Below are 19,101 nucleotides of genomic sequence, written 5' to 3'. Positions count from 1 at the left end.
ATTAACACTACCCTTTGTTGTCCATAAATAGAGGGATTTCCTCTCATTTTCAAACAATGAAAATTCTAAACTTCTTATTCTTCTTCTACACAATTAAATATTTGTGTACTTTGCTCCTGTTGAGTTGCTCACTGACACCATTGCTTATGCTACAGATCCTGGTATTTTTTTACTATCATAAATTTATGTTTATGTTATTAAGAATAAATGATAAATGTTATAATTTTCATTTTCCTTCACATTATTAATGTTTGCTACTACGTAATCTTGTATGTGAAATAATAGTGTTTTAATTTTAATGACTGATAGGTTTTAAATATTATTTTCTTAAATTTTGTGATATTAAATTCCCGCGCGAACCGCAGGTAATTTTACTAGTTAAGAACTAAACGAGAACAATATTATTGAAATTGTGTGTCTACATTATTACACTGAGGCTTATTTATAAACACTTCTTTTTCCACATAGAATACTATATACAAATCATATTCCTATTCCTATTATAATACTCCCCCTCAAGCTCGTGCATACAAGCCATATGTACCAAGCTTGTTACACATGTAACTAATACGAGGACCAGTGAGGGACTTGGTGAAAATATCTGCAAGCTAATCATGTCGACTTCACAAGTTTTGTAACAATATGTCCGGAGTATCTTTCCTCTGACAAAGCAACAGTCAATCTCAATGTGCTTTGCCCTCATGAAATACCAGATTTGATGCGAAGGGCCTCTTGATTATCACACACAAGTTTCATATAACTGATTTCTCCAAGTTTTAGTTCTCTGACCAACTATTTAATCCAAACTAACTCACAAGTTACTACAATCATTGCTCGATATTCTGCTTCTACACTAGGTCGACCAACCACACTTTGTTGCTTACTCTGCCACTACACCAAATTACCTCTTGCTAAAACATAATATCTAGATGTAGAACGTCTATCACGTGATTTTATCCAATCAACATTTGTATTTCCAATAATTTGCTTATGACCTTGATCCTAGAAGATTATTCCTTTACTTGGAGCTCACTTTAGTCCAAGCAAGATGCCAACAATTGCTTCTAGTCACATGGAGAATTCATAAACTGACTTTCAACACTTACAAGAAAAGAAATGTAGGTTTAGTCCCTTCGAGATAATTCAACTTACCAACCAACTGCCTATATCTTCTAGGATCACTGAGTGGCTCCCCATCTCCTATTTGGATTCATAGGAGTGTCAATGGGTCTACGTCCTATCATTCATGTCTCCTTAAGAATGTCTAAGGTATACTTGCATTGCGAAATAACATTGCATTATCTTGACTTAGCAAATGTTTAGCAGATGCATGTTGCGAAGATGAGAATGCTGAGGTGGATGTGTGGTCATACAAGGTTCGATAAGATTAGAAGTGAGGATATTCAAAATAAGGTGGGAGTGGCCTCCATGGTGAACAAGATGAGAGAAGCGAGACTGAAATGGTTTGGATATGTAAGAGGAGATGTGTGGATGCACTCGTGAGGAGGTGCAAGAGGTTGGTTATAGAGGGTACGAGGAGAGGCAGAGGTAGACCGAACAAGTATTGAAGAGAGGTGATAAGACATGATATGATGTAGCTTTAGATTTCCAAGGACATGACCTTAGGTAGGAGGGTGTGGAGGACACTACTGGCTAGAAGGTTAGTAGGTAGTGTAGTGTTGTCTTGCTTAGGGTGGTTGGTGTTTGCCATTGTACTAGTTGTATTACTGTAGTTCTTGTTTTTGATTTCCATCATTATTTATTAGTGTTTTCAATAATCTATCCTAGTATTTTGTTTATTGTGTTATGATTTTTTTTTGAAACAGGTAACTTTTATTGTGTTTCGCTTATTGCAATATTTTGTTGTTGTTGCTCCCTGCTAGTAGACTTTGCATTGTTTCCTTGTGACTTACTATATTTTCTTCTTTGTATTTGAAATTGTTGCATTTGAGTCGAGGGTCTTTCGGAAACAACCTATCTACCTCCCCCACTTGTGGGATTTAATTGGGTATGTTGGTGTTGTATCTAGACTGAGCAACCTCAATACCTAGAAAATACTTCAGTCTGCCGAGGTTCTTAGTCTAGAAATGTTGAAAGAGATGTTGCTTTAAATTAATGATACCATCCTAATCATTGTCGTGGATAACGATATCGTCAACATAAACCACCAAATAAGTTCATAGATTTGAAGTAGAATGTCGATAAAACACAGAGTGATCAACTTCACTACGAGTCATGCCAATCTCCTGAATGACTGTGTTGAACTTCCCAAACTAGGCTCGAAAAGATTGTTTTAGACCATAGAGTGACCAACACAATTGACATATAAGGCTACTAGACTCCACATGAGCAACGAAATTAGGTGGTTGCTCCATATAGACTTCTTCCTCAAGGTCACTATGCAGAAAAGCGTTCTTAATGTCCAATCAATGAAGAGGCTAATGGTGAATAACAACCATAGATAGGAAAAGACAGGCATATGCTATTTTACCCACAAGAGAGAAAGCATCACTTAAATCAAGACATAATATCTGTGTAGAGCCTTTGGCAACAAGGCGAGCCTTAAGCCGAGCAACATAATCATTTGAGCCAACTTGATTGGATAAATCCAACCACAACCAACAATAGATTTACTTGAATGAAGAGAAACAAGATCCTAAGTACCACTCGCATGTAAAGCAGATATCTCGTCGATCATAGCCTGCCTCAATCTTGGATGTGATAATGCTTCACCCGGAGACTTATAGATGGAAATCGAGGGAACTGTGGATGGAGATGTAGAAGTAATCGTAGGCTCCTTAAAAGTAGGTATAGGTAAGACCTCACAAATATCAGGATGATCAAAGATGAAAGTAAGGTTGAGACTCAAAAAACGTGACATCGGCTGACATATGGTATTGACAAAGATCAGGTGAGGAGAAACGATACCCCTTTTGAACTTGAGAGTAATCAAGAAAGACACATTTGAGAGAACAAGGGACTAATTTATCTTTCTCGAGGTTAAGTGTTGATCAAACATGTGCTCCCAAAGACATAAGGAAGAGAGTATAGAGATGACTGAGGAAACAATACATAATAAGGGATCTGATTTTGATTGGAAGATGAGGGCATTCGATCAATTAAATAGCAAATGTGAGGACTGCATAGCCCCAAAAAGCAATGGAACATGGGAATCAATGAGAAGAGTGCAAGTAGTCTCAAAAAGATGCCTATTTTCCTTTATGCTACCCCTTTCTGCTGAGGAGTGTATGGACAAGATGTCTGATGAATTTTCTTAGTGAGTCATAAATTGCTGAAATTGGGAGGTAAGTCACTATCACTCCGAAGTCCAAATAAAAACACCAAATTGATTTTGTATTTCAACACAAACTCTTGAATATAGAAAATAACTCAAAATGATCTTTCACTAACAAAATCAAAGTACATCTTGAATAATCATCAATAAAACTAACAAAATAGCAAAATCTTGAGGTTGACTCCTCTAGGACCTCATATATCAGAATGAAAAAACTGACTCTGCAAGACTCTTAGCACTATGTGGAAAGGTATTTGCAGGGGGGGGAGTTCTCAAGCTGACATGATTCACAATGTAATATGGATAGACTAGACAAACTAGGTACCAACTTCTATTGCTTGAATAAACTCGGATGTCCCAAACACATGCGAATTAGTTCTGGAGGATCTGTAATAGGGCATGTTGTGGAGGAATTATGAGAGCTAAGATAGTAGAGACATTGTAATTCATCCTCTACGCCAATCATCTGTCCCGTACTGCAAACCTGCATAACAAAAGAATCATCAAGAAATATTATAGCACAATTTGGGGCACACATCGAACGACGGGCAGATACAAGGTTGAAAAGACATCTAGGGAAAGTTCAGTGTGACGTAAAATAGGGGATTAGTTTGTCCAACTCCTTTTGGTTTTGTTTGGATCCTATTGGCTAAAGTAACATGAGGAAGAGATTGTGAATAAACAATATTTGACCAAAGTGATTTGTTATCAAAAATATAATCTGAAGTGTCTTGAGTCCACAACCCACAGTACAAGGGTAGTAGACTGTCAAACACAAGCAAAATAATAACAAGCAGCAGAAGTATCAGGTTGAGAACTTGAGGTGACTTGTGAAGATGTCTGTTTTACTTGCTTGATACTGAAGGAACTAGTGTCAGTTTGAGCAACATGAGCATTCTTGGGTTGTAGACCATGCAGAGAATAGCTTATGTCAAGATTGTGTCCAAGCCCATGATTCTCTATAGACCAACAACAACAACAACAACAACATACCCAGTGAAATCCCACTAGGTGGGGTCTGGGGAGGGTAGAGTGTACGCAGACCTTGTCACTACCTCGTGGAGGTAGAGAGGCTGTTTCCGAAAGACCCTCAGCTCAAGTACAACAAATCCAAGTTAAAGGGGAGGAAAACATGATTCTCTATAGACCGAGATGCTCAGTTTTCTGTTGTTTGAGTTGCAAGAACAAGTGAGTCAACAGTTGGTGATGAGACCAGTGTGTGAGTGGGAGGTGCGACAAGGCAAAGTAAATGAGAGAATAGTTCATCAATTCTAGGAACTAGCCAAAATTTGATTACACACTAAATCAAGGCTAGTAGGAAGTCCAGCGAGTGTAAGAACTAGAAATAACGACTGTCTTTGCTCATGTTGTTTTTGAACATACGCAATGACTCAGTGGCGGAGCCAAATTTTTTATCAAGAGAGGTCAAGATTTTTTTTTCTTTCTAATAGGTGAGCTGAATGTTATTTGTTTAACCTAGCAATTCTACCATGAACGATCCCAACATTTGTCAATATCAAAAACAAACAATCGTGTTTTTTTCTTTTTGATGCATTGATTTTATATGATAAAAATATATGATTATTGTGTATAAAGTGAAATATTGATTAAACAAATGCGCCTAGCAGAGAAATTTTTTTTCTTAAAAAAAGAAGATAAAACGCATGTTTCAATTTTAGCTTTGGGTTTAAAGTTGTTAACATATATAAACACAATTTTTTATGTAAAATGTTGGATTTTTTTGTTTTCACCCTTCGAAAGTGCATTATATCCTAGATAAAATTAGAAATACATGATATCTAAATATACAAATTTCAAAATTAAAATAATTTATTCATATATGTTACTCTATATTATTAAAATTGTAATATTAATAATTAAGAAATTTGAGGAACATTTAGGAATTTCAGGTAAATTAAAATTAATAAATGTATGATGCAAGAATAATGGTGTTTTAAGGTTGTGTTCTGCTCTCCAAATAAAACCAAAAAAAAGTTGTGCACTCTGTGGGTTCGAACCCGCGAACTCCAGGTGGAAATGAGCAAGCTTAACCGTTGCGCCAAAGGAAAATTTAATATCAAGGATGTTCAACATTAATTATCTATCCGTTAACTCAAAATCTGGCCTCTGTATATGATGCAATTTTCCGGCGAAGGGTGTTCAGCTGACCACCCTTGGGTGGCTGTAGCTCCGCCCCTGCAATGACTGACATCAACCTCCTAATTCCTCCATGACTGCCTATACCTATGCCAAGTAAATAGACATATCCAAATCTTGTTTCTTTAAGTTTGTCATCCGAGATATCACATCATAAAGACGAGATATGTCATTAGTGTATAAAGCACACGCCTTTTCTCAAACTGAATAATATGTCTGGAATGGACTAAATAAGAGCATCAACTGGAATTCAGTAGATTGCCATAGGATACTACATAATTGAGTGTCAACCTTCTCCCATCGTGCTTTGGCCTTTTCAACTATCTCACTAGCCTTTTTCGTTAAGTTATATCTTGAACACCTTGACCCTTGGCACTATAATTCAATCGAGGAAGTTCAAACTAAATAAATCAAATTTTTCATTAATGGTTCTAGAGTGATCATAGGGCTTGAACTTCCCATTCCCGTGTTTTTGGAACCAAAAATATCAAAGCCGTGAGACATAGCGAAATCTGACTTGAAAAGTGGCCTGGAATCTGAAATCGGAAAGGACAGTTGCCGGAAAAGTCAAGAGTGAATATGAAAATAAAGATAATGGTTGTAACAGCTTCAGCCAAGGTCCATAATATAGAAACAGATCTGAAACAGTGAAAAATGCTTCCGGAAAAAATGCAGATCTGCTGGAAAGATGAACTGTTACACCAAATAAGGGTTCCTGTGATCAGAAGCTGAAAGAAATAATGGAGTAATGGGCTCGGAATTCTTGGGCGACCTCACCAAAAAAAGATCAGCTCCAAAAGATGCCAGAGAACTGGCTAATGCATTGCCAACAATAGACTTTCGAGCAGTACGTGGAGGCACCTGAGGAGGCTTCGACCGGTGCGTTTTCCTGGGATTTGCTCGCCAGAGCTTCCTGAACCTTGTGGTTGTGTTGGTTTCTGCACAACACTCACTGGAAGAGAGGAGACACAACACAGAGGCTAAACAGTTGGCAGAAACGAGGCACAAAGACTGTCTTTCTGTCCAGATATTTTCTCATGATTACTCTAATACACTAATACCATGTGAAAAATAAAGGAGAAAAAAATTATTGAAATTGTAGATACACTAAGTCATATTTATAGACACTACTTTACAATCCGTTTCCACGTAGGATACTATATACAAATCCTATTCATATTCCTAATCCAACCGAAATTACATCTCACCTGATAAAAAGAAAATCCAAACAAAGCTGGTCCAAATATAGCATTCCAAAGAAATATAGCATTTCCACCAACCATTTGGTTTAGTGTGCAATAAGTAGTCAGCTTAGTAGCCAAGATCATTTACTATTCCCTCAGTTTAAAATGGGTCTTTGGTTAGTGGAGGCCAAGGCCAACTTGCTACCACTTCAAACTTGATTGGTTTCGAGTGCACTAAGGGTTGATTAGGTTCTTTGCAGTGTAGAATACATTGGATATAAGACTATAATAGATGTCACTTGAGTGACTTCAACATGTGCTTTAGAACCTAATCACTTACTTGGTAGAATTATCGAGGTACATGCATGCTGGCCTGAATTGCCACAACATAAGTTGAGAATGTAATTAGTGCAACAAGAGGTAGGGAACGTGCTCAAGGTTAGGTTGCATCAGGATGCCAATATTAGTTTGGGGGGGGGGGGGGGGTGGTGTATCAACAAATGAAGATAGTGTTAAAAAAAATGAAAATTCCAAGATGGTGGTTCAGAAGGAAATTGGTGCAGAAAGAGGTTGGGCAGGTCTAAAAAAATAATGAAGATAGAGCACTAAAACATCAAAAATTGCCACGGCGGTGTTTGAGAAGGAATTTGGTACAACAGGAGGAAAGGGCAAGTCTAGAAAAATAACGACACTGAAGGTGAGGTTGCATCAGAGTACTACATTTTGTTACCATGAGATATTCTTGCTGCGATAGATCATTATGGAATTAATACTTCACTGCTAATAAGGATGGTAGAGGCAGTGATAAGTGGACGAGAGTTAGAAAGGAAGAAGGAAAACAAATAGAGAAGGATTGTCCTGCTTTCTTCATATTGGAGGAGAGAATATGACACCTAATATCTAATAGGACAATCCCTAGAAGCTAATGCCTTCCTCTTCCTTGGATTAGCAGCAATTACCTGATTTTGGCCACAACCAGAGTGCTTAAAAGTTGTAACAACCTATCAGTTTGATCAGTAGTGTTTACAAGATCATCTCTAAGGTGCTTACAGAGAAGCTCAAAAATGTTATACACAAATTGGTGGACACTCAACAACTGGCTTTCATCAAAGGAAGGCAAATAATGGATGCCATTCTCATGGCAAATGAACTAGTGGACTCTAGAGTCGGAAGCAATATACCTGGTATTCTATGCAAGCTAGATATACAAAAAGCCTATGACCACCTCAATTGGAATTTTTTGCTGGAAACCCTCACCAAAAGAGGATTTGGAGGCAGATGGATAAGATGGATGAAGTTCTGCATAAGCATAGTCAAATTCTCTGTCCTTATCAATGGCTCCCCTACAAGATTCTTCTCCTCACAGAGAGGCCTAAGGCAAGGAGACCCACTATCTCCTTTCCTTTTCATCATTGCCATGGAAAGTCTAAATGATATGTTGAAAATTGCCAAGAAAATAGCTGGTTGAAGGGATTCAAAGCTTCACACAGGGAAGGCTCTAACTGCTCTAACTGGGAGATTACTCATTTGCAGTATGCTGATGATACATTGATCTTTTGTGAGGCTATGCATGAACCAACTCATTATTCTTAGGGTCATTTTTGTTCTTTTTGAAGCAATCTCAGGGTTACACATCAACTGGAATAAAAGCTTCTTATACCCAGTTAATGAGGTTCCTAACCTAACCTCATTGGCTTTGGTTCTTGGTGGAAGTATTGGGGAACTACCAGCTGTCTATCTGGGCATGCCATTGGGATCAGAATAGGTCTATAGATATATGGAATGGGGTGGTAGAGAAGTGTGAGAAAAGATTGGTGAACTGGAAAAGTCAGTACCTCTCCTTATGAGGAAGACTAACACTAATCAAATAGTGTTTTGGACTCAATGCCTACTTATATGATGTCCCTTTTCCCTATCCCTGATGGGGTCATTGAGAGATTGGATGTTCTAAGAAGAAAATTTCTCTGGGAAGGAAACAGTGAAACCAAGAAATTCCACTTGGTAAAATGGGATGCACTGATTGGGAGCAAACAAAAAGGGGGTATGGAGGTGAGGAACTTAAAAACTCAAAACCAATGCCTTATGATGAAATGGCTCTGGAGATTTGCTTCTAGTGAGTTAGCACTCTGGAAAGAAGTAGTCCAACTGAAGTATGAAATGGCAAATCATTGGACCACCAAAATGGTCACTGATACTTATGGAATCAATCTTTGGAGGTCCATCAGGAACCTGTGGCCAAAGCTTAGAGAGAATTGCAGCATAAGAACAGAAGATGTCAGGAAGGTTGGTTCTTTTCTGGGAAGACAATTGGTTAGAACAAGCCCCCCTAAGGGATACCTTCAATGATATTTACACCCTAAACCAACAACAAAGGGCCACTGTGGCTGAAGTTTGGTCAAATCAGGGATGGAATTTGAGCTTTAGAAGACCCTTTAATGACCGGGAGATTTTGAGGTTAGTTGAGTTCTATAGTAAATTGGAGCAATTCAAAGGAATTTCAACTGACCAAGATAGATTGGAGTGGCAAAGCCATAATCAAGGTAGATTTAGTGTGAAAGGGGCCTACAAAAAGTTAAACCCTTATGATAATCAGATTAAGGACTAGCCTTGGAAGCTTATATGGAAAGTCAAAATTCCTTATAAAGTTTCCTGTTTCACTTGACTTTTGGCTAAACAAGTTGTGTTAACTCAAGAAAATCTCATGAAAAGGGGGATCCATCTAAGCCCTAGGTGCTTCTTTTGTGAAGAAAAGGCAGAGACAGTAACCCACCTTTTTATACACTGCAGGATTACCCTTCAACTATGGGAAATTTTCCTAAGTATGAAGGGTCTGAGCTGGGTGATGCCAGGGAAAATAGACCAGACCTTGAAGATCTGGAGCAGTTATGCTAACATTTCAGTCCATAAGGATAGGTGGAAAATTATACCAGCTTGCATCTGGTGGACTGCTTGGATAGAAAGAAACCTCAGGTGCCATCAGAACAAGAGCAACAACATCCAGAAGATGAAGATGAAGTGTTTAGTTTTGTTTCATTTTTGGTGTAAACAGGAGTATATGGAAGATCTAGAATCAATTATGGATGTCTTAAGATCTTTGTAATTTTTTGTTAAAAGGGTTGACGATCTTCTGGATACTCCACCTCAATTGTAATTAGGAAACCTGTAACTTGTTGTGGCAGGTTTCTGATTTTTTTGGAAATAGAATACAAAGTTGTTACCTTCTCAAAAAAAAAAAAGTTGTAACAAGTATTGGATATTTCTTTTCTAACATTATTTAGAGCCATTACTGGTCATACCCGCTTCTGTACTGAAGTGCTTTTCTAGCTGGTGAATTAGAAAGCTCATCTTCTACAATATCAGTCTGTCGAATTTTTTGTTTATAAATGCTGAGTCACTACTCCGATGCAGCTGTCGGTATGCTCTATAAGATCATTGGTATACGGTAATGTCATTTGTTCCTTCCTGAATTCCCAAAGCATTTCATTTGATTTCAGCACAAGTTTAATTTAGTCTATAACATAAAATATTGTTATAAGAGTGAAACACCATGTATATCTCTGCTTCTTACCATCATATTGTTATATGGCTGATTATTATGATGTGTGTTTGCAGGTTTTGAGTAAAATAGTGTCTGTAGCATTCAAGTATCATTTCCGCATGCCACCATACTTCACCCTTCTGCTTCGTTCACTTGCCTCGTTAGAAGGTAGATAAGATATGCCCAGCTCTTCTTTCTTAACAACTACTTTTTTGTTTTTTATCAAAGGTAACAATTTTTTAGAATCAAAACAGCACAAAGATTGTGTTACTGAAAGAGATTTACAATTTGTGCATTGCACCGGTCAGGTTGGTAATGTCATTTGCTTCTTGCACAAATATTTGATTGCACTGAAAATTGGAAACAAAAAAGATTTATACTTGGGGCTAATTACATTTTGGCCAGAGTGTCTGCTGGATGGTAGACCATAGATCGAACAGAGTTCGAAAAGTTAGTTTCCTCTTTACAGAGTCTTTTCCTGCCCGAATGTGGGGGGAGACTTAGAGCACTTACTAGTTTTGATGGGGTTCACCAAGGATCAGCCCTAAGCCCTTTTTTATTTTGCCCTAGTGATAGATACTTTGACGAGACAAATTCAAGGTGAAATTCCATGGTGTATGTTACTAGGAGATGAGATTAGATATGAGGATATGCAGGACAAGGTGGGAGTAGCTTCGGTGGAGGGCAAGATGCGGGAAGCGAGATTGAGATGGTTCAGACATGTGTAGAGGAGAGGCACGTATGCCTCAGTGTGGAGGTGTTAGAGGTTGGCTATGGATGTTTTCAGGAGAGAAAGAGGTAAACCAAAGAAGTATTCAAGGAGGTGATTAGATAGGACATTGCACAACTTCAACTTATCGAGAACATGACCTTAGATATGAGGGTGTGGAGGGCACAAATTAGGGTAGGAGGTTAGTAGGTAGTAGTGTGTTGCCTTACTGTCTGTTTATATTAGTAGTCGTAGTATTGCTCCTATAGTTTCTTGTCCTTCGATTTTTGGTATTATTTGTTGTTTCTTGTACCTCAATTATTGTATTGTTTTGTTGTATTTTGCGTGTTGTTACTATTTGTTGTTTCTTGTACTTCAGTTACTTCTTTTTCGGGGACTGCTTTGGACTGTTTTCTTGAGCTGAGGGTCTATCGGAAATAACCTCTCTACCTCTAAGGTAGACGTAAGGTCTGCGTACACTCTACCCTCCTCAGACCCCACTTTGTGGAACTATACTGGGTATGTTGCTGCTGTTGTTATTGTTGTAGAGTCCTTTCCTGCCCCAGCTTTGCAAAAGCTCCAGGGTGATTTTAGGCATTATCTGGGTAGTTCGTGTAATTCACGATGAAGGAAAAGATTGATTTGGTGGACTGAGTAAGACATGCCTCTCTCAACTAATTAGGTGAAACATTCAGCCTTGGTTATCATGGTGAGAAACTGAAAGACTGTATATCCTTGTAACAACAATTTACATAGACAATTCCTTTAGGATCTCCTTTCCAAACTAAAGAGTCGGTCTTATCCTCGATAAATACAATGTCACCAATCAAATGCAAGAGCTGGCAAACCCTGTCCTTTTCTTAATTATTGCTGCTTCTTCTGTAAGAAAGGTCTCATTCATAGTTGGTCTTGACTTACTGCAATTCCAACATCCACCACAGAGGAAATATCGTACATACCTGGAAATTCCTCTTTGAAGTTGGAGTGGCCCAACCATACATCTTTCCTAAAAAATCTTTTGCTCCCATTTCTCACTTGAAAGCTGTTAAAAGAAAGATATCCTTTCCATATAGAGCTGATAAACTTCCAGCATCCTGACCCATGAGTGGATCTGGTAGCACCAACTGACCAGGCATTTTGAGAAGGATATTTGGGCTGCAATAACTTTCCTCCGTAAGACATTTTTTTTTTTTGATAACCGAGAAATCCGTCTGTGGCCCGCCCTTTGGACCAATCACTGCCTTCTAAACTCGGTGGATAATGGGCCCGCCCCTCTACCCTTCTCCACTTAAATACCGGGCTTTGCTTTGCATGGTGTGGGGCTTGAACCTGCGACCTAAGCCACAAATCCTCCGTAAGACATTTTCCTCATAATAGAATCTCCAAATCCATTTGAAAGGGGACTATCATTATAGACCTTACGTTTACCGGCTCCAAGTCTGCCCATTTCTTTGGGGTGATGACAGTGTTCCTTCATTCCTTGTTACCTTGCTAGAGCAAGTCTCTTCTAGTTTTATCTAGACTATTGATACTGAGAAGGTACAGGGAGAAGAGACATTGTGCAGGTGGCAAAAGTATATAGAATATGGTTGATGAGAGAGAGTTTCTTCTCCACTCCTCAAGAATCCTAACAATATGGATAAATATTAGAAACTCTGGCCCGGTGGAAGACTAAGACTTTAAGTTGGTAAGATACCTATGATTTTAACCCATTAAACAAGCATGTGAGCTAGATTATGAAAATTGGAAACCTCATTGCCTGTATATAAGAGAATTAGAATAATTGATATGGAAACCTCAGACAATCTTAGAAACAAGGTCAATCAGTCTTAGGAATAGGACTCTTATTCATCAGCTTCACAAAAAACTGTGTTTCATCAGGGTAGAGAATGTGGGTGTTATCAAGACTTTTAGAGCTGGCTGAAAATCTTTTTATCCAATTTAATTAAACAGCTGTGGATAGCATCTTACTGAGATCCTCCTTACCATAAAGAGTAAAAGGGATTGGGTATCTATGTCCAATCCATTATGAGATGGGAAGAACCATGAGAGCGCCATTAATGAAAAAGAAAATCTTCCAGTTGAAATATAGAAAGAAATTCGTTGGTCCATTCTGAACCTGTCATGTTATTTGGGTTTCACTATGGAGCCTTCTTTTTCCTTTTTTCGTGATCTGTGCGGAAGCAGTCTTTAATTTTAACGTCTTCTCCATCTTTGGCTAGCACTATTGTGGTGATATACTTTTACTACCTTTTGTTATACTCATCTTTATAGTTTTTGGAAAACGTCCACCTTTTTTTTTCTCACTGAATGAAATTTGAGTGGATTCCTTATATTCTTGTAAAAGAACCTTCACTCTATCTCCATAAGATTCTAAAGGTACTACTTGCTCTTTTTGATGATTCATGATACCACTTGAGAATCACCAAGTAATTTCGTTGCCTGATCAAATAGGTGATTTTAGTGGTGAGATAAGACACCATGTTATATAGTGAGATTAACTTATTTCTTGGTGATGAGAATGCGAAGACTAGGGAAATTATTTTGAAGGGTGGTTCTAAGCAAAGACTATGTTTCATGGATCTGTTTATGGTTATGTATGTGGTAGGAATTAAGTATTCGGTATGGGCATGCCATGTTTCTTTGACATATTTTACTTCAATTTGGAGAATTCCCACAAAGTACCCACACTTCCTCATACTTCTTTGATCCGAGTACATCAAAGTAAAACAAGGATCCATGTAAGATAAAGGGAGCAATTACCAACTCACCTTAACTTTTGGCCATTGTGCAGGTTTTGAAAAATGAATGCCTCGCGATTAAGGTCAAAATAATCTAATTTAGTGTTACTTGAAATTGTTTTCGCTAAGTAATTAAAGCAGGTTTTTCACATTAATGGAAAGGGGTCAATTTTTTGGTTTTGTTATAAGTATCCATTCTTATGAAATGTAGTAATCTTAATAGCTGTGTTATTTAAACATTGCCTACTATATTTGAAGTGTTGTTATTTCAACATAAAAGTACATGCTAATTTAATGAAAAAAGTACTCCCTTTGTCCAATTGATGTGGCATATAATCTATCTCAAAATTAATGTCATACTTCCTTATTTAGAAACATTTTAATATTGAACTTCCCATTTTACCCGTAGTGAGATGGTTTATAGCCATCGAAAGTCTGTCTTGTTTTAGGACACAGTTTCAAAACTCTTTGCTTATTTCTTAAGCTTTGTCCCCAGTTTAACACCGCCACATAATTTGGGATGGAACGAGTGCTTGCTAATTTCATGCTTGTTATGTCTCAATTTATTTGTCACTTTTTGTTTGAGAGACATTGATATAGTAAGCATAAAGTTTGGGAGAGGGTGGTGGAGATTAGAGTGAGGAGGGGTGTGTCTTTTTTCTAAGAACCAACTCAGATTCATGTCGGGGCGATCAACTACAGAAGCCACCCATCTCATAAGTAGACTAGTAAAATTACTCGCGCCTCGCGCGGGAATTTAATAGCACATACTCTATAAAATAATACTTAAAACCTATCAGTCACTACAACTAAAACACTATATTATCTTGCATACAAAATTACGCAATAATAAACATTAATAATGTAAAGGAAGATGATAATTATAACATATTATCATTTATCCTTCAATCAATCATCTTTAATTTGATTTTATAATTTATCCTTTTGTTTCAAGGAAGTGTTACTATTTGATATTTTTTGGGGAATCAAATGAACATGAACCAGTGATATTAAATTTTCTAATAAATAAATAATCGTTGTTGAAGTTAATTGTGCAGAAGAAGTTTACAATTTTTGTTGTTTTAAAATGAGAGGAAATCCCTCTATTTATAAACAATAAAGGATAGTGTGAACAAATGTTTATTGTGCCTTATCGGAAAGGTCACAACTCTTTGGAAAAGTTACAACCCTTCTGAAAGGTCACATCCTTTCATAAAAGTCACAACTTTTCATTAAAGTTGCAACTCTTCATTAAAGTCACAACTCTTCATAAAAAGGCACAACTTTTCATAAAAGTCGCAATTTTTCATGAAAAGGGAAGGCTAGTTTTGGAAATAAACAAATTAAAAGGGACTTTTGGTTTGTGGTGGTGCCAAGTAGGCGGGCCTAGGGTTCTCTTTTATATAAATATATATGATTGGTGGAGCAATATAGGGAGAGGATATGGTGTTTCCTTGACCGAGAAAAAGCATACGACAAAGTCCCTATGAGGGTTTTTTGGAGATATTTGGAGGCTAAAGGTGTACTTGTAGCTTACATTAGGGCAATTTAGGACATGTATGAAGGAGCCACGACCCAGGTAAAGGACAGAGGGAGGAGACTTGGAACACTTTGAAGTCGTGATAGGACTGCACTAGGGATTAACTCTTAGCCCATTTTTATTTGCCTTAGTGATGGATGAATTGACACGACATATGGTGTATGTTATTTGTAGATGGCATAGTATTGATTGGCGAGACACGCGACAAAGCTAATGATCAATTGGAGGTTTGGAGATAGACTGTAGAGTATAAAAAGGTTCAGGCTGAGCATGACTAAGACATAATACTTGGTGTGCAAGTTCAATAATGCTACTCTCGAGGAATATATCGAGGAAGATATAGAAGTGAGAATTGATGCTCAAGTCATCCCCAAGAGAGGAAGTTTCAAATATTTTGGGTCAATAATTCAAGAGAATGGGGAGATTGATGATGATGTTACACATAGTATTGGAGCAGGGTGTATGAAGTTGAGGCTTGCATATGGTGTCTTGTATGATAAGAGTGTGTCACTAAGACTTGAAGGGAAGTTTTATTTAGTAGTTGTTAGACCAACTCTATTGTATTAGCTGGAGTATTGGTGGGTCAAGAACTCACACATCTAGAAGATGAGAGTAGTAGAAATAAGGATGGTTAGATGGATGTGTAGACACAATACAAGATTAGGAACAAAGGCATTTTGGACAAGGTGAGAGTCTAAGTTGCACGAACTCTTCAATTTTGATGCCGAACCCGTGTTGGATTCTCCCCAAATACACTACTTTTGGAGAATCAAACATGCATCTGTTAACGGTTTTGAATAGTTTGAGCGACATAGGTTAGAGTGGCCTTCATGATGGACAAGATGATGAAAGTGATACTGAGATGGTTCGGACAAGATGATGAAAGTGATACTGAGATGGTTCGAGCATGTGAAGAGAAGTTGCATAGATGCCTTTGTAAGGAGGTGTGAGAGGTTGGCTAGGGTGGGGATGAGGAGGAGGAGAGGTAGACCGAATAAGTATTGGGGAGATGTGATTAGACATGACATGACACACCTTCATTTATCGAGGATATGATCCTAGATAAGAGGAAAGGGAGGTCGAAGATTAGGATAGAAGGTTAGTAGGTAGTTGGGTTTTTCCTAGTTCTCCCATATCAGTATTATTATTATTACTACTTTCCTATTATCTTATCTTTCTGATTTTTAATATTATCTATCATCTCCTTTGCTTTATTATCACTCCCCTATTATCCTATTCTTCGATTTCTATTATCATACTCCCTCCGTTTCATAAAGAATGACCTGGTTTGACTTGGCACGGAGTTTAAGTAAATAAAGAAGACTTTTGAATCTTGTGGTCCTAAATTAAAGTTATATCAAATGTACAAAATTGCCCTTAATCTTGTGGTCTTAAGCATGCCACGTGGAAAGCAAAAAGTAAAATGTTACCAAAAAAGGAAAGAGGTCATTCTTTTTGAAACTGACTAAAAAGGAAAGAAGGTCATTCTTTGTGAAACGGAGGGAGTATGTTGTTTCTTTTGCTTTAGTTATCGTATTATTTGTTGTGTACTGTTTTGTTCTTCATTAGTTTCAACATGACTCCTCCACTATTGTATTTCCTTTTCAAACTTGTTTTAAATTGCTTTATATGAGGCAAAGGTCTTTTGGAAACAATCTCTCTACCTGTACAAGGTAGCGGTAAGGTCTGCATACACACCACCCTCCTCAGACCCCAGTTGTGGGATTTCACTTGGTATGTTGTTGTAAATCTGATTATCTGCTCAACCCTCAGGGGTTGGCCTGCTGGCAATTGACTTGAGCCTTGGGGTTTGCTCCCTTTCAAGGTCTCAAGTTCGAAACCCAGTGGGTGCAAACAATTTCTGAGGGCCATCGGACTGGGTAAAACCTGAATTAACCGTGGTGCACTTGCGGGAAACTCCTTGCCGAGGGCCTGTGCACCCCCGGGATTAGTCGGGGCTCAAAGAGACTCGGACACCCGGTGCAAATCAAAAAAAAAAAAATCTGATTATCTGCTCACCTGCATAGAGAGTTTCTATCCCTTCTTTCAAGCGCCGAAGTGCTTATTTTTTGTAGTATTCCTTTCTATTACGCCTAAATTCTATTTATTGGTGATATTTTACATGTTCCTATTTGAAGACATAGATAAATTTAATTGCAAAGATCAATTCTAAGTGGGAAAAACAAAGGAGTAAAGAGGGTGAGCTTAAAAATAAGTTAACACTATGGGACATAGAGCCTAATTGACAAATGGACACGCTATAAGTATTTTTTTGGTAATGTAGTTAAATTGGTCACAGATTATGGTGTTGCTGAAAAAAAGGAATTTAGACATTAAAAAAACATGGAAGTGCCTTTTAGATAAAAAAAGAAAAAAAAAGAGCATGAGAATATCGTTGAAAGTCAGGAGAATCACTGAGAATATAATGGACTAATCTATTAATAATGTCATAATATTTAGAATCCAAGAGTTAGATTATTTTTTATTTTTTTCATGTACTCTGGAATTCTGGAACTAACTGAGTTTGCAGATTGGGCTTTACCTTTGTAAAACTGACTGAAACTCTTAACTGTATCCTCAAGGATCCCTGAAATTCAACTTTCTGCTAGCGCGGTTGTCACCTGGGTTTTGCTGTCCTTCCAATTTTTAGCCAAAACTAATTCTAATCAACTCAAAAGAATCTGAAATTTGATATTTAACTACTTCAACTATTTTTTAACAATCCCCAACAACATCAAATCAAAACTTTACTATTTAATTCAAATTCTGATCAAAACATAGAATCCAAGCAACTCAACAATGGTGGGATTTTTTTTTTGTTGATGGAATCAAAAGATATAATCAGTATTTGTAGAAACAGATCACCAGCCTATGCTCTGATATCAAACTGATTGGGGAAATTAAATAACAAAACACAATAGATATAGAAGAAGTAGAAGATATAAACTAGATGCAACTTTGATTATAATAGACATTGGCAGAAGAAATCAAATACCTTATATTATAGGAATCAAATAACACCAAAGTTATATGGAACTCTCAAGAGGCATGAATCCTCAATCAAGTACCATTGCAAGTTGGACATCTACAAAGGCAGAGAACCTTCAATGATCTCGACAAGGAGTTCAATATTCATTCAAGTCTAAAAGATGAAGGTGCAAAAACTATGTATATTAGGGTTGATATTCAGAACTAACAACAATAACATACCCAAGGCCTTCGGGGTGGCCCAATGGTTTGGACTTGGGACTTCCATGTTGAAGGTCTCAAGTTCGAAACCCCTTGCCAGCGAAAGCAAGGGGAACGCCTTCTGGGTCGAGGTCGTCGCACCGGGCTTGCCTAGTGCGGGTTACCTCTCCTATGTGGTTTGCGAGCTATTGCATAGGAGCGGGGTTTTTACCTTGTCCGCACCCAAAGGGTAGCGGCTGCGGGTTTCCCTTGTCATCAAAAAAAAAAAAAAACTAAAAAATGGCCTCAATACTTCTAAACTAGTCCTTAAAAGCTAAATGGCTGAATTAACATAATTTGAAAACTTTAGTACATTCCACGATTGTGGACTCTACAGAATAAGCTACATCCGCAATCGCGAATGGAAGTAGAGAAAGCGGTCTTGGGGGAGTCTGGCCTTCTTTGATCCTACGAGGCTTCTAATTGCCTTAATGTTGATATCCTCCTTTGAGATATCCACTTTAGCATATTGTGGATCTTGAAAGCTTCTTGAATGGATCTTCCAAGGCATCAAGCTACTATTGTGTAATTGGAATCTCCTAAGCTCATGATGGCTTCCTTGGATGCTATCAAATAACAGTGTTGCTCCCTCTCCCAGTCTGAATATGTGTGTAGTTTTGATGGTGCAACCAGCTTCTTTGTTTTCGTCTTGAAAACCGCTCATAGGGCAGGTTCCTTGGTGGATTGAATTCTTTAGAGTATACTCATT

At 37.7% G+C, this 19,101-nt stretch overlaps 1 protein-coding gene across 1 annotated transcript in view; it reads left to right on the top strand.

Annotated features, from left to right (window-relative positions):
* LOC125834216 (uncharacterized) overlaps window positions 1–19,101 on the top strand; it is a 47,065-nt gene that overhangs the window by 23,250 nt on the left and 4,714 nt on the right. The window contains exon 12 of the mRNA XM_049513387.1: window positions 10,249–10,342. Within this exon, the coding sequence (XP_049369344.1) occupies window positions 10,249–10,342 (94 nt within the window). The remainder of the gene's footprint in view (window positions 1–10,248; window positions 10,343–19,101) is intronic.

This window comes from Solanum verrucosum, unplaced genomic scaffold (assembly GCF_900185275.1).
Source record: "Solanum verrucosum unplaced genomic scaffold, falcon-dt-bn FXZP01000001.1, whole genome shotgun sequence".
NCBI lineage: Eukaryota > Viridiplantae > Streptophyta > Magnoliopsida > Solanales > Solanaceae > Solanum > Solanum verrucosum.
This window is presented reverse-complemented; position numbering and strand designations above follow the sequence as displayed.